The sequence below is a fragment of the Rhinopithecus roxellana genome, chromosome 5 (assembly GCF_007565055.1).
Source record: "Rhinopithecus roxellana isolate Shanxi Qingling chromosome 5, ASM756505v1, whole genome shotgun sequence".
Lineage (NCBI taxonomy): Eukaryota > Metazoa > Chordata > Mammalia > Primates > Cercopithecidae > Rhinopithecus > Rhinopithecus roxellana.
This window is the reverse complement of record NC_044553.1, coordinates 67,487,409-67,504,450: the sequence shown is the minus strand read 5'-3', so window position 1 is coordinate 67,504,450 and position 17,042 is coordinate 67,487,409. Positions and strand designations below refer to the sequence as shown.

General features: G+C 37.2%; 1 protein-coding gene across 3 annotated transcripts in view; it reads right to left on the bottom strand.

The window, feature by feature from the left end:
* Window positions 1-340: 340 nt before the first annotated feature.
* The window catches only part of BNIP2 (BCL2 interacting protein 2), a 28,915-nt gene continuing 12,213 nt past the window's right edge, over window positions 341-17,042 (bottom strand). Inside the window, exons 6-11 of one of the 3 annotated variants that reach the window (XM_010374235.2) lie at window positions 13,662-13,764; window positions 12,226-12,357; window positions 10,311-10,397; window positions 9,885-9,983; window positions 9,113-9,148; window positions 341-5,137 (exon numbers count right to left, since the gene is read on the bottom strand). In XM_010374235.2, the coding sequence (XP_010372537.1) occupies window positions 5,086-5,137; window positions 9,113-9,148; window positions 9,885-9,983; window positions 10,311-10,397; window positions 12,226-12,357; window positions 13,662-13,764 (509 nt within the window). In that variant the 3' untranslated portion in view covers window positions 341-5,085. The remainder of the gene's footprint in view (window positions 5,138-9,112; window positions 9,149-9,884; window positions 9,984-10,310; window positions 10,398-12,225; window positions 12,358-13,661; window positions 13,765-17,042) is intronic. The other 2 variants (XM_030930562.1, XM_030930563.1) reach the window with 2 other exon arrangements.

Genomic DNA, 17,042 nt, shown 5'->3' with positions numbered 1-17,042 from the left:
GGCGTGGTGGCGGGCGCCCGTAGTCCCAGCTACGCAGGAGGCTGAGGCAGGAGAATGGGGTGAACTTGGGAGGCGGAGCTTGCAGTGAGCCGAGATGGCGCCACTGCACTCCAGCCTGGGTGACAGACTCCGTCTCAAATAAATAAATAAATAAATAAATAAATAAATAAATAAATAAATAAATAAAGCAGGCTGAACTCTCTAATCCCCAAAGAATAGAAGCACTCAGACTACAGAAAGGGAACCAAGTGTAGAGGTCTGAAGTTATTTAAGAGGTTTACAGGATAATTCAAAGCAAAAATTTAGTAGCATAATGAAAGAAAAATGTGATAAAAAGACGAACGTTCCAATTAATTTATTTAAATTCATTAATGTTGCAAAAAATATGATGTGCAACAAATCAAGACACAAGTTATATTCCTAACAGGTCAAAGAAAATATTACATCTCCTTAGAAAATCATGACCAACTCTGGTATTTCTTACAGGGACCACATTAATATCTTGCACACACAGACATCAGAACTGAATTTCTCACAATGTAAAATGACAGTACTAGGCTGGGCAACATCATCCTAAGAGTAGGAAAACATCACAGTACATTAATTTTGCCTAAATGACAGCAATGAACTTGTGGTAACAAAAGTATTTTTGAAATAGGTATCAAAGTGCGTTAAGGTCTTAAACTCTGAATTGTGTTCTGTGCGAATAGTGCTCCAAGGGCTGTGCAAGTCAGTGGCCCTGAACACCATCAATATTTACTAGCTAGGTTTACACAAATAAACAAGCAACTGTTAAAGGGACATTAAACTTTACAAAGTCCATATACAAAAAGTGCTGTGTAGAAGCTGATGCATGTTATTTTCCAAGTTCCTCCTTCGCCAAACTGCATAAAAATTTCCAAGTTCCTCCTTAGCCAAACTGCATACAAATTTCAAAATGCAAATGTTTTAACTTCTTGTAGGATGTCTTAGAATCATGTTTTATTCTAAGACATCCTACAAGCCTAATATCATTAATTTGAAAGCACGAAATCATTTTCATTTGGTGCTTAAGTGCTTTATGTGAACTTTTCAAAGCATTTTACTTAGTTCTCAAAACGTAAGTAGGTCTACTATAAATTGTTGCAACAAACTTTTAAATTTTATTGTCACTCCTTACTGTTGTTAAACATGCCATACTACTTTAATTTCAATTATCATTTAGAACTTCAAAGGAAAGTGACATAACTGGGTCTCACCACTGATTTGATTCTAAATTCATTCAGAATCTCAAGAAGGGCAGAGGGGGATGCTTGCCAGGTAATTCTTTTGTATTAGAACATTGAGTAGATAATACCCCACTTCCATCACCAGTTGGCCTTCCCATTCAAGTCTAAGTTCTTGACTCTTTCTCCCAGCAACTCAAACTACACACTTCCTATGACCTATGACAAGACAGACTCTTTAACAGCAAAATAGGCCTAACTTGTAAGTACATACATTAATACCTTTTACTGTATCCCGCTCAGATTTGTGGTCCATTTCTCAAATGTCCATATAGGATTAGAGAAAAAAACAGGCATGAAAACAAAATAGAATGGTGTAGCAATCTCTATTTTCAGCTTATCTCCTACTCCCGTTTGCTTGAGCAAGTTTAACACTTCTCTGCATATAACATGGGAAAAGGAAGGATGAACCTACTGTCACATCTCTACCAACCTCATCAGGAAACTGGCCTGTTCTATCTGATATGTCCTAATGCTAATTTATCACTTGAAGAAATATAAAAAGCCACTTCTGTATAAAACACATTTCCAAATTCCCTGAGCATTCACATAAACGGCCAAATAGAAAAGTTATACAGTCTTTTTAAAAGGCTTCTATCAAAAAGCAGATCTCTTACCTTTTTAAATTCTGGAATTATGGTTGAAAAAATTCTAGCTACAGATATATGCTTGCCAATCAGCATATTTCAGTATTCAGTGCACTTACTAGTGAAGTCCATTTTGGAAGAGTAAATCAACGTTCAGCAAGAGTGAGATATGAAAAGGACACACGTGGCCAGGCGCGGTGGCTCACGCCTGTAATCCCAGCATTTGGGAGGCTGAGGCAGGCAGATGGCAAGGTCGGGAGTTCGAAACCAGCCTAGCATGGTGAAACCCTGTCTCTACTAAAAATACAAAAATGAGCCCGGCATGGTGGCGTGTGCCTGTCATCCCAGCTACTCAGGAGGCTGAGGCAGCAGAAATGCTTGAACCCAGGAGGCAGAGGTTGCAGTGAGCCAAGATTGTGCCACTGCACTCCAGATTGGGTGATGGAGTGAGACTGTGTCTCCAAAAAAAAAAAAAAAAAAAAAAAAAGGACACACATACAGTGGCATATTAGGTGACAGCTATGTCTTTATCCCTTTATAAAGGTTTGCTTTCTCTTATTTCTAGTTTTATCACTTTCCAATGACTCTGCTAGACCCTACTTAGAATCATATTTCTTCATATCTCCCTCTGAGTTAGACTGTTAGGCTTAAATTGTGGGGTGAATAGAACATCTTCCCTTGGTGCTTGCCTAAGAGTACGCTCAAGCAGAGCACAGAATCAAATTATTTCACATGAAAAACTTCTGACTAAAAAAGGGGCACTTAGAGCCTAGTGACAGAAGCATCAAAATAAGCCAGTTAAATTAGATCCACGATCCCAACAGAAAGATAAAAAGTACAATCACATATCCTTTCACCTCAGTAAGTAATGGGAAATTAAAATGGAATAATATGGGAAAATGTTGCATAGCTATAGATTAGAAACAACAGACTTAGTGCTCTTCCTCTAACCTACTAGTTATGATCTTAAATTTTATAAAACATTTATTGTGGGTACATCTCTATACCACATTCCATTCAGGTGTAGGTTAAAGCAGGTATCCCTTTAGTTCACTGATTCACAGCACCTCATTTTCATTATATCCCAGGTGTTGTCACTGTTGTCTCTGAATTTTAATGGTTAACAGAACAGTCTTCTACTTTTTAAAAAAAAATTCAGAAAAACATCACTTTTGCAACACGTATCTACCATTAGGAACAATGACTGCAAAATCAAAAATCAAAACAACGCAAAAAGAGTTGAAGTTATTCTTCGTATTTTTTAAACTGAAGAACCAAGTACTTAATGTGGTAGAAAACCACCTATTAAAAACCTCAGCCCATTGTGAGCAAGGTAAAGATGTATAGATGAAAGACTACGTTAAATCGTCTACCAATATAGAATCTAATGACAAATTCAATACAATTGTTTATACATAATCCTCATATGGTAAATTCAGAAGGAATGCCTAACTTGTTACTGTTAGTTTGCTTCTTCAACAAAAAGTGTTCCTAAGATGTGAGCAAGCAATAATGGTTTTGGCTCAATTCACTGTAATGACATTAGTTCAGGATCTGCCAAGAGCTGCTGGATCCGGGTTAAGTCAGGAGGCTGCTGAGGAATGTTTCATCCTGGGAATCCTCCAGCATCTCTCTCTTAGAACTGGTTTTAAGTTAGCATGCCAAGTTTAGGACTGAGGACAAAAAGTATAGGAAAGTTCCCTTTTGTAACAGAAGGCTTATAAGTACATGAGAATGGTAACAGCCACATGTGTGTTCAATCTAGGATAGAATAAATCCTAAAAGGTTAGCTCACATCCACTTCAATTTTGCTACCCTAGGCCACTGTTTTGCAAAATACCTTACAGGAAGGGTTGAAGAGTAGCCATGACCTTCAAATTTGGCAGGTATTATGCTTATCAGCTGTATATGAGTCTTTCAGGTAAATGACACAGTATTAGATCAATCTTTCAGGTAAATGACACAGTATTAGATCAATCTGTTGTTTTAGAAATAATTTTGTTGGTAATTAAACTTTCTGTTTGGAGGCACAAACACAATTTATTTCAATGTAAAGGTACTTACCAAATGAAACAGTTTAAATGCTTGTAACAAATGTGTTACCTAAAACAGCACAATATGATGATGCTCTCTCAGACTTACAAAATTAACCTAATTTATAGTATTGTCAAACATGATTTCATAGAAACTTGAATAAACACCAGAGCTAACTAGGTCAAACAACTACTGAGTTCAAATAATTGACATGGAAGTATTTTGGTAAAGTGCCCACAGTGAGAGCAGTTTAAAAGGCAGCCCCTGTTTTCTATAGAAAAAGTTGTGACAGTGAATAACTCATCACATTCTCTGCAATGCTACTCAGCACTCACACACACTCAGGGGAGCAATACCCTGGACACATAGCTTATTTCACATTAGTGAACAAACTCAAGATTTTTATAAAGTTCTGACTTGGGGCCAGAAGATAAAATGTCCCATATATACATATACACAAACCCCAATTCCTAGCCTCTTAAATCCTTTAGTTCTAAAAATAGCTTTTTGACTTGTCTTTAAGTTTAAAAAGGAAACAGTGTGCAATGCGCTTGCTTGCATTTGTACTTGCTGAATTATGAAACAATATATGTTAAATAAGAAAAAAATCTTGGGATGGTACTAATACACTTCGATTATATACATGATCTTTGGGTTCACGAGAATCAGTTTAACCGTCTGTTGCCTTATGAGAAACTTAATTTTCTAAGTTACCCAGGAAATGTATTTAACCATTTACAAAAACAAAAATTCTAATATGCACTTTACAAAATCATGGTCTTATTTATCTGCATATTTCTTCCATAAGATAGGTACACATTAAAAAATATTGCTCAATAACATAAAAATATATATTATTTCTTTCCCTTGCCATTTATGCATATAAATATTTCACGGAAGATGCATCATTCAATAAACAAATGCAAAAACTGCTTTATATAGTGTAGTTCTCTGCTATTTAGCAATACAAAATATAAAATAATAATACAGTTAGCTATTAAAGAGCTAAATTCAAGAGATTTGCAAACCAATACAGCAGTGAACAGTCCCTTGTATAATACAAAAGTCCATTATGAAAAAGTCAAGTCGGTTTTGTAACAGGTTACATAAAAATATGGGCCAATAAATGCATTATGAATGCAAAAACAGCACTGCTCCATCAGCACATTCTTCAGTCTTGTTTGGACTAGATGCCAAACTTACTGTTCGCTTTTCGGTTCATCTTGTTTTCCATTAAGCTCTTGATCAACTCTGTTTAATGAAGAATATATATAATGAGAAACCAGCATCTGAACAATTTTCTTTCTAAAAATAATGACTATTTTAGCATAGAATATTACTCTGTTAAAGACGAAGCTTTGCAAAGAAGCAGACATAGTAAAAACAGTTACCAGACATCATTTCCCCAATCAGAAAAGAGAATTTTTAAAGGCAGGGGGACTCTGGCAAGAAATGTGACTGCTGTTTCTTTAAAGATTATAAAATACTTTACATACAAATGCATATAAACTTTCTTAGAAGTTCAAGTTATGTGGCATATTAAAATCTTGACCGGTAACTTGGCTGTGGTGAGGATCCAGGTGGTAAGAAACTGGCAGGAAAAACAACTCCCTCAAAAATGATTCTGTTAACTAAAATATGAAAGTGCCACAAATGCCACCAATTGATCAATCAATATTTTAAAACCCAGTGATAAAAAAATGCATCCTTATAGAACCCATAATTATTCTCCAAAACTTATTGGTACACAGTCCAGTCTGTGAATGCCTTAAATTTGTTTTGACAGTATGAAGCCTTAAGAATTTAATATTCGGCCGGGCGCGGTGGCTCAAGTCTGTAATCCCAGCACTTTGGGAGGCCGAGACGGGTGGATCACCAGGTCAGGAGATCGATACCATCCTGGCTAACATGGTGAAACCCCATCTCTACTAAAAAAATACAAAAAAACTAGCCGGGCGAGGTGGCGGGCGCCTGTAGTCCCAGCTACTCGGGAGGCTGAGGCAGGAGAATGGCGTGAACCCGGGAGGCGGAGCTTGCAGTGAGCTGAGATCCGGCCACTGCACTCCAGCCTGGGCTACAGAGCGAGACTCCGTCTCAAAAAAAAAAAAAAAAAAAAAAAAAAAAAAAAAAAAAAAAAAAAAAAAAAAAAAAAGAATTTAACATTCAAAAATATCTAAATATAAATTAATTATTGGCTGGGCACAGTGGCTCACACCTGTAATCCCAGCACTTTGGAAGGCCGAGGCGGGTGGACTGCTTGATCAGGAGTTCCAGACCAGCCTGGGCAACATGGCACAACTCTGTGTCTACAAAAAATAAAAATTAGCCAGGTGTGGTAGTGTGCACCTGTAGTCCCAGCTACTCGGAAGGCTAAGGTGGAAGGACTGCTTGAGCCCTGGAGACGGAGGCAGCAGTGAGCCAAGACTGCACCACTGCACTCCAGCCTGGGTGACAGAGAAGACCTTGTCTCAAAAAACAAAACAAAACAAAAACCCATCAAAAAACTTATTTATTTAGTGGTGGGTTGGACATCAGTCATATCAAAATTTAGGCATGTGGAGATTAGAAGTATTACATAATTACCACTTAATAATTATAGACAACCTTTCAAAGATAACAAACAGTCTATTACTATTACATTTGTAGTGGTCTGAATAACTGATGCAGGGACCTTTAAAACAATCTGGTATTAGATATAGAAAAATATTTTTCATATGTTTTTATTCTTACCACCCATTACTATGTCCACCTGAATATTAGTAAAACAGACCTAAAAGCCCTGGTCTGTGGTAAAGCCAAAGTAACATTTTAAAATTTTTTTTTTTTTTTTTGAGAAGGAGTCTCGCTCTGTCACCCAGGCTGGAGTGCAGTGGCCAGATCTCAGCTCACTGCAAACTCCGCCTCCCGGGTTTACGCCATTCTCCTGCCTCAGCCTCCCGAGTAGCTGGGACTACAGGCGCCCGCCACCTCGCCCAGCTAGTTTTTTGTATTTTTTTAGTAGAGACGGGGTTTCACCGTGTTAGCCAGGATGGTCTCGATCTCCTGACCTCGTGATCCGCCCGCCTCGGCCTCCCAAAGTGCTGGGATTACAGGCTTGAGCCACCGCGTCCGGCCCATTTTAAAATATTTTAAATATTGTTATAAAAAATTTGGAATGTACATATTTCTGATAAGGCATGCAAAATATATCAAATCCTCTTACCATGTGAAATTTCCTTACCAACTAATTTCATAATTATTTTTAAACTCCCCTGAAACATTTTAAAAATCTGTATCTGCATGGCCACACTTGCATCCAGTTGTTTGACAGAAACATTTAAAACTGCTATTCTCCTTCTATCACTGGGGACATTGGATCTCACTGTTGTCAACATTTCTTCAACCCTCTTCCCCACAAGCCCTTCAAGAAAATGGTTTCATCCCTTCTTCCCCTGCTCCCCAAAAACCTGCCATAGGGACTCATAGTTTCGTATTTTCCTTAGCACCAGTACTTATCATATCATGGAGCTGTCACCTTAAATAAGCTCCCTTGTACCTAGCCTCTGTGAAGTTTGGTTTAGGCTGGGTGTGGTGGCTGACGCCTGTAATCCCAGCACTTTGGGAGGCCAAGGCGGGCAGATTACCTGAGATCAGGAGTTCGAGACCATCCTGGCCAACATGGTGAAACCTGGTCTCTACTAAAAATGCAAAAATTAGTCAGGTATGGTGGTGGGAGGCTGAGGCAGGAGAATCGCTTGAACCCAGGAGGCAGAGATTGTAGTTAGCTGAGATTGGGCCACTGCACTCCCACCTGGGTGACAAGAGCAAAACTCCGTCTCAAAACAAAACATGCCTATCTAAATTTAATTTAAAAATTAAATTTTATCCTTTTCAGATTGACAAAAATTTATTATTTTTTAAGACTAAAAAAACTACAGAAACCACAAAGTTTTTGAAAGATACATGTAATAATTATATTTATGGTTAAACACAAGTAAAAAAAACTCAAGATAAAATAGTGACCAGTTTCAAACAATACATTTAAATAAAGTACAAATTCCATATTTTTTTCTGATGTCTAAATTACTTTACAGCATTAAAAACTTTTTTTAAAAAAGGCTTAATACAGCACATTTTATCAACAAAGGCAATTCACTATGAAATCTATGAAGCGGCTGGCTTCAAAATATTCTACAATTACAGATCATATTTTTAATTTCAGTCACGTGTCTGTCAGATGCACAGTAATGCCTAGAAAGGAATGAGAAATCAGCATGATCTAAAATCACTGTCTACATTTATGTTAAAGTGTTGGTTAAACTGTGAAGTGTCATATAGAAGTGTAAAACTGATTCTATCACAAAGCCTACTGAATTCTCACTCATCAACAGAAACAAAATGTGTTCAAAGTTAAGAATGTTCCAGTTAGTTACAGTTGGCTCCTTAGAATGGTCAAGATAATTACATATAAATCTCTCACCATAACTCTTAAGATTGCATTAAACTATGTTTTGCTAATTTAACTGCCAATATTTTAAAGATCTAACAAACTAGATCCAAATTCTACATTTTTCTAAATTATTATATAAAATTGTAAGTATTTTATACCCTTGTCTTCTTTCACCATCTATGTCAAGGTATCAATAGATAATAGTTTGTTATGCTCAAAGCAGAAGTGTTCAAAATTAAATTTAAAATAGAAAGCAGAGTGTTTAACTGTTAAATGGGACACTGAGATTTTAGGTATTTTATCACATGTAGAATTTGACTGGTTAGCAAGCCATTTAATTTAAGCGTAAAAGGAAATCAATGTTGGTTAGCCAAAGAATATATGCATTGCAAATATAATAATCAACCCCAGGGAAATAAATGGATAGCTTTGAAAAAGTCTGCAAAAATATTTCAAAAGCACAAGTTAGTGATTTAAAGAAAATGGTGAAACAACTAAAGTCTTTACTTGCTGTTCCAAATACCATTTTTAGTAATTTCTGTGGTTTCACCATTACTACTTAGACTAAGAAGGAGAGAGAAGTCTTAATTGGCATCACATATGGCAATAAAACAGGGTGAATCCAAGTCATATTCAGCCTTAGGAACTCTGGGTTCACCCTGTATTTGGAAGTTGAGTACGTTTATATTTACAAATGCTGTTATCTTTGTCTACAAGCTAACCAACCAATAAGGAAGAGTTAGTCTGCAATGCAAATGGACTAGTCTAGATGCAACCCAGTCAAGGTGTGCATATACCTTTTTTGTTTCTTTTTAAACTTTTCTTCTTCATACCTTTGTAGGGAAGAGTTATTTCAGTAAATATACATGTTATGAAAATGAATAAAAACTTGAAAAAAGGTACTTAAACCCATTTAAATTTTCCAGCAAAATGAAAAATATTTAATACATGATGTAGAAAGTAAAAACTGACTTAATAAATCTGACTTTCACACATTAAATAGAGTAAAACCTCATGTGAGCAGAACAAAGAAACTTTTCCACATGCATTGTAATACTCAGGTATTTATGTTAACAGCCTTCTATCAAGTCCAAGAAGTTACATGGAAGAATGTGAATCTGATAATCAGAACAAAATTTCAGTCACTGGAAAACATTAAGGTTATGATGATTTAAATATTTTTATTCATTTAGCAATATATAATTATTCAATAATAATATTCATGATGAGTTTACTCAAATTTGTTGAGCACCATGTTCAAGTTTGGAGAATGTTCTTTAGTACTGATCAATTAGAAAAATCATCTCTTAGATTATAACCAGTCTAAAAAGTATAACATGAATCACAACCAGAAATAATTTATCCTAGTTCTTCAACTGACAGCCTGAAGAAAATGCTAACTTATGGGGATGGTGTGGGAAAAATGGCTTCTTTCTCTTTTGTTACACACACACACACACACACACACAGAGTTATAAAATACATAAAGAATGAGTTTTGAAAAGTATTATCTGTTGCACATCAAAATATTAAGATCCAATACAATTAAGGAAATAAAACAAAACATACTGTTTTATGCATTCTGGTATGCCAACATATTCCATGGGGACAAGCTCTGCTAGTTCTGCCAAATTAAAGACGTATCTAATTTTTTGGCTGAATTTTGAGCTAAGGAAGAAAATAAAAATAATTACCTCCATATTTCTGACAAATACAATGGATACAATGTTTACAAGATACAAAAATTTCTTATATACAAATGTAAGAATTTTTTTTTTAAAAAGTCATGTCATTTTGAATGTTCAAAACACAAAAAGATGATAAATGTCTGAGGTGATGTATGTGCTAATCACCCTGGTTTGATCATTATACAATGTATACACATATCAAAATATAGCTCTATATCCCATAAATATGTATAGTTATTATGTGTTAACTAAAAATAAATGAAAAAAAGTAAAAATAAAATTAAAGTCAATGGCTCTCAAAAATTACCTAATAAATGGTCTTGTAACAGCCAGAAGTGTTCTGATAAACCAAGAAGGATGTACAATGATTAGGGATTTTAGATTTTTCCGTAACCTGGAGTTAATAAAAAAAAAAAAAAAAAAAAAAAACACAGATACACAAAGAAAATTAAAAATCTCTATAGATTCTAATGCTAAAAGTCAAGACATCAATAAATATGTGCAACTTTATACAAACTTAATAGTTGAAAAATCTCACCCAAGAGTTCTCATTTAGGTATGATACCCCTGTAGACAGGAAAAAGGACTCTTGAATTCTGATGGTCCCTCCTACTGCTATGAAATGAACTTTATTTGGCCAAATTCATGTCCATAGTATAGCCTGTTATTAAACGTCTCCTAGCATACACATTCACTTGTCTTCAGGACTCTTGTCAACCAGGGAAAGAGGCCATACTGAATGTAAAAGTAAACTATTCTCATTTTCCAAGACTAGGGAGAAATTGGTGCTAAGTTCTTCAAAATCACGAAAAGCACTGTGCAGGCAGAGAAGTGTGAGTGGAGAAGATGACTACCGGAACAAAAACAAATCAGATCTAACTCCTATTCTCAAGGAATTTAAAGTTTTGATTAAATATTAAAGGTATTATCCTAGACCTCTTCTTTTTAAATGACTAAATAAAAACTTATTGTATTATGCATATTTCACACATAAAGTGAGATACATATATAATCACAAGAGCTAGCCAATGTCAAATTTAGACTTGATTTAAATTAGCCATGGCAAGATCAAACCAATTGGAAGATCACATTCCTTCCATTAAGTACTAATGACTAATTTCCAAGACAATACGCTTCAAAAGCTTGTTCCAAAGAAAGATTACAACTAAACAAGCATCATTAAGAAACATAAAGACTGAGCACTGTGTCTCATGCCTGTAATCCTAGCACTTTGGGAAGTCTAGACAGGTGGATCGCTTTAGTCCAGGAGTTTGAGAACCAGCCTGGGCAACATGCTGAAACACTGTCTCCACAAAAAAATACAAAAATTAGCTGGGTGTGGTGGCACAAGCCTGTAGTCCCAGCTACCTGGGAGGCTGAGGTGGGAGAATCACCTGAGCCGGGAAGGTCGCCGCTACAGTGAGCAGAGATGGCACCACTGCACTCCAGTCTAGGTGACAGAGTGAGACCCTGTCTCAAAACAAAACAAAAACAAAAACATAAAACATCCTAAGCACTATAAATTAGGCAAAACTCAGAATGTAATAAAATAGGAAACACACTACATTCTCCATCCTTTCCCAAGATGTAAATAGTAGGAAAGTGTTCAATGTGGAGAAAATTGCACCTTATAAATAAGGAGAGTGTTCAATTTCTCCTTATAAATAAGGAGAAATATAGACCTACTTTGTAAGTTAGAAGAATTAAGGTTATTCTTTATAGAAAAATCAAAATCGATTTCCCTCACAATATTCTAAAATGCTATCTTTAGCAAATAGAAACCTGCAATGAAATTAATAAATAAAATTTAAAAAATAAATGGTGTTTTAAAATAGCAACAGAAGGTTGGGCGCAGTGGCTCATGCCTGTAATCCCAGCACTTTGGGAGGCCAAGGCAGGAGGATCACCTGAGGTCAGGAGTTCGAGACCAGCCTGACCAACATGGAGAAACCCCACCTCTACTAAAAATACAAAATTAGCTGGGCATGGTGGTGCATGCCTGTAATCCCAGCTACCTGGGAGGCTGAGGCAGGACAATCGCTTGAACCTGGCAGGCAGAGGTTGCAGTGAACCAAGATGGTGCCATTGCCCTCTAGCCTGGGCAACAAGAGTGAAACTCCGTCTCAAAAAAAAAAAAAAAAAAGCAACAGAAAACAAAGTTTGATCTACTAAAGCCATTATAAAAATTTATCAGACTAGCTTTCAACTTGGATGTGTATTACCTTCTATCAATTTGCTGATAACATTTCCTGAGCCATCCCAGACTGGGCATTTTTCTTCGAGTTGTTGCACCATTTAAATAAACTATCATGTAGTTTTCTGCTACTAATAGCTCCAAAGTGCCAATAACATATCTGTAAAAAACAAATTAAGTTTAAGCCTTAAAAATCACTGTGCATAACTGAACTAGGTTCTCTAAATTATACAATTATACAATTCCCTCCTCTCCTACAATGAAAATGCTCAAACTGCATTAGCTTGTATTATGATTATTTTTAAAAGTTATTTTTTAGAGATATATACTGAAATGTTTCTAGATGATTTGCTTCTGGGATTTGCTTTAAAATTATATACTGGTGGTTAGAAGTGGGAACAAAGTATAAATGGGTAACTGTTGAAGTGACTGATACATGAAGATCTGATATACTTCTCTTTACCCCTGTGTATGTTTGAAACTTTCCACAATACGGTTTTTAAAAACTAACCTGAGAAATAGAATGACCTTGTGGAAATAGAACTGATTCGGCTCAGTTATATTGGCCTTCTAGGGGTAAATGTAATTTAGCCACATGATTTTGAGAGAAAAATCACTTCTTTACACTTAAAGTGCCTGCAAATGTAAAATAAAACAGTTGGGACAGGTAAGGCAAGGTGGCTTACTTGAGCCCAGGAGTTTGAGAGCAACCCTGGCAACACAGTGAGACCCTGTCTCTACCAAAAATTAAAGTCAGCAGGATGTCCTGACATGTGCCTGTAGTCCTAGCCACTAGGGAGACTGAGGTAGGAGGATGGCTTGAGCCCGTGAGGCCAAGGCTGCAGGGAGCTGTAGTTGTACCACTTGCACTCCAGCCTGGGTGACAGAGTGAAACTCCATCTCAAAACAAAACAAAACAAAGTTGGAACAAATAATCTGAGATATATTTCCCCGTTTTAAAATGACAATTTTTCTCTTGAATTGGAAAACTATTGTTTCATCATATCAAAGAATAAGGACTCATCTAGTCCTGTATCTAGTAACAAATACTTTTACTTTAACCTTCATTCTGTTGTTCACAAACTTGCACTTGAAAAGATCCGGGATATTTATTTTTCCGAGACAGGGTCTTACTCTGTCACTCAGGCTAGAGTGCAGTGGCAAAATCACAGTTCACTGCTGCTTTGACCTCATGGGCTCAGGTGATACTCCCACCTCAGCCTCCTGAGTAGGTGGGGCTACAGGCCCACACTACCATGCCTGACTAATTTTTTGATTGTGTAGACAAAGGGCTTTGTCATGTTGCCTAGGCTGGTCTCCAACTCCTGGACTCAAGTGATCTGCCCACCTCAGTCTCCCAAAGAACTGGGATATTTATAATTTTTACAAAGGTTAAGTTTCTTAAGGGGTAGATCTAATTAGCTCAAAATTCTGTCCAAATGTTTTTGTTAAATATATACTTACTTAAAGAGATTGTCCATCAGGTATCTATAGTTAGGTTGACTACTTTCAGGCATGAAACAGACAGCAAACACAACAATGGCATTTAATCCATCCCCATAATATCCTAAAAAAGAAACCAAAGCCAGTATCACCGCATGATTTTACTCTTATGCATTTTTAGAAGACATCTGTATGATTGGTAAATTATAAATAAGAGTTTACTTTTCACAAACTTCTGTATTAAATGTTTTATAAATCTTATATGGTCTTATATAGAATTTTAATTTCTTCTTCTCAAAAACAGAACAGTAAAATTTAAAAAGGTCGGTGGTCACAAAAAAAACCCAAGACCACTTGAATTAGCATATTTAAAAAGCCAGCCCTATGTTATCAAGTAGACAAATATAGTGATATAACCCAATACAATATAGACACAATACAGCATCTGCAATGTATTTTTATTTACTTACATTATGCTTATGGTTAAAGTGGGTCCTTTTTTTTCTTTTTAGATGGAGTCTCGTTCTGTTGCCCAGGCTGGAGTGCAGTGGTGCGATCTCAGCTCACTGCAACCTCTGCCTCCTGGGTTCACGCGATTCTCCTGCCTCAGCCTCCCAAGTAGCTGGGATTACAGGCGCATGCCCCCCGCCCGGCTAATTTTTTGTGTATTTTTAGTATAGACGGTGTTTCACTACATTGGCCAGACTGGTCTCGAACTCCTGATCTCGTGATTTGCCCGCCTCAGCCTCCCAAAGTGCTGGGATTACAGGCGTGAGCCACTGTGCCCGGCAAAGTGGGTGCTTTTTAATCTAAAATTTTTTTTTTAGAGATAGCATCTTGCTCTGTTGCCCAGGATGGAGTGCAGTGGCACAATCACAGCTCACGCAACCTTGAACTTCTGGGCTCAAGGGATCTTCCCACCTCACAGCCACCAGAGGAGCTGGGGATACAGCGCACACAAACACGCCTGGTTAACTTTTTAAAAATTTTTTTGTAGAGACAGGGTTTCACTGTGTTGCTCAAACTGGTCGTGAACTCTTGGCCTTAAGCAATCCTCCTCCTTTGGCCTCCCAAAGCGCTGGGCATGAGCCACATCACCAGAGCCATAAGTGAGTGATTTTTAAAAGGTAAGTTTTATATTTCAAAATGCTAGCATTTTGTAGAATTTAGGACATTAAAACTAAATTAGGTCGGGCGTGGCAGCTCATGCCTGTAAACCCAGCACTTTTGGAGGCCGAGGTGGGCAGATCCCTTGAGGCCAGAAGTTTTGAGACCAGCCTGGCCAATATGGTGAAACCCCGTCTCTACTAAAAATATAAAAAATTAGCTGGGTGTGGTGTGTACCTGCAGTCCCAGTTACTCAGGAGGCTGAGGCAGGATAATCACTCGAACCTGGGAGGCGGAGGCTGCAGTGAGCCAAGACTGTGCCATCGCATTCTAGCCCGGGCAACAAAGCAAGACTTGGGTTTCAAAAAAAACAAAAACTAAATTACATCTCTGACATAATTTTCAGTAATGGAAAACAGCACTAAAATATGTATGTTTCAACTGCGCTCTTTAGATATTAAGCCCATATTTAGTAGCAAATACTTCTGCTTTAACCTTCATTTCTATTGTTCACAAATTTGCATGTGAAAAGATTTGAACATTTCAAGAACATCAGAATCTTTACTACCTTTCTTAATCACTCAGTCACAAAATATATTAAGTGTGACAATGCAATAAAATAAGGTGGTCTTATTTTCCCCTATGAAAAAGTGCTATTTCTGAAAGAAGAGATTGAAGTCATAAATCAGGTCTTATAATTTGATTCCAGTGAACTAGCTGAATAATATATGTCTGTGGACTTCCTGATCCAGATTATGTCGTTTTCTTCATCTGAGTATGATTAAATTAGGCAGAAGAATGCAACTACAAATATTCATGTGATTTGCTTTCAGATGAATGAAGACTGTAGAAATAAGCAGGGGAATGCATCTGGCATTAAAGTAAGTGGTAAATTAAGTGGAAATGACTCTGAAAAAAAATCAATCTGCTTGACCCATGTGCCGCTCCGTCCTGTGTTAGGAGGATTTAAGGTAGTATGACATGCTCTACAGCGAGTTGTGTTCTGACTTACCACTAACATTCTAGCACTATTTACAGTGTGCCTAGGTAAACTTATATATATGGTACTGTTAGATTCAAAGGATTTATAACTTAAACTTTTATAGCTTTTCTTGTTTCTTAAGGGAAGGGACTTGAGCCTTGTATTTTTGTATATCCCATAAGTATGGAAAGTGGGTACTCTATAAAAATGTGGAGTGAATGAGTTCTCTATTAAAAAACTATTTGGGCTGGGTGCTGTGGCTCATGCCTGTAATCCAGGCACTTTGGGAGGCTGAGGCAGGTGGATCACAAGGTCAGGAGTTCAAGACTGGCCTGGCCAATATGGTGAAACCCCGTCTCTACTAAAAATACAAAAATTAGCCGGGCATGGTGGTGCGTGCCTGTAGTCCCACCTACTTGGGGGGCTGAGGCTGGCGTATCGCTTGAGCCTAGGAGGCAGAGGTTGCAGTGAGCCAAGACTGTGCCACTGCACTCCAGCCTGGGTGACAGCGAGACTCTGTGTCAAAAAACAAAACAAAACAAAAAAACAAAAAAAAGGAAAAAAAAAATTTGTTCAGGATTTTAAGGCACATTAAGAGTTAAGGTTAAAAAGTCCAAGTTTTAGGGCTGGGCACAGGGGCTCACGCCTGTAATCCCAGCACTTTGGGAGGCTGAGGTGGGCAAATCATGAGGTCAGGTGATCGAGACCATACTGGCTAACATGATGAAACACTTTCTCTACTAAAAATATAAAAAATTAGCTTGCATGGTGGCATACGCCTGTAATCCCAGCTACTCAGGAGGCTGAAGCAGGAGAATCCCTTCAACCAGGGAGGCAGAAGTTGCAGTGAGCTAAGATCATGCCACTGCACTCCAGCCTGGGTGATAGAGCAAGAGTCCGTCTCAAAAAAAAAAAGTCCAAGTTTTACTTATATCCATAAATGACTTCTAAAAGAATGCTCAAAGCAGTTTTGTTTATAATAGCCCAAGCTGGAAACAACTCACATGCACATCCAAAAAAAAAATGGATAAGCAAATTATGGTTTATCCATGCAATGGAAAACTACTCCCCAATAAGAAGGAATGTACTGTGGATACATGCAACAACATGGATGAATCTCAAAAACTTCATGCTGAAAAGTAAACAAAAGAGTGCATAGGATGATTTTAGTTACTACATATGAAATTCTAGAACAGGTAAAACTAATCAGGGGGTAGATATGACAGTGGCTACCAAGGTGAGTATTCATTGGGCAGGGGTATTAAAGAATTATTCTGGGACAATGAAAATGTATTACATGTTTAGGGGTGTGG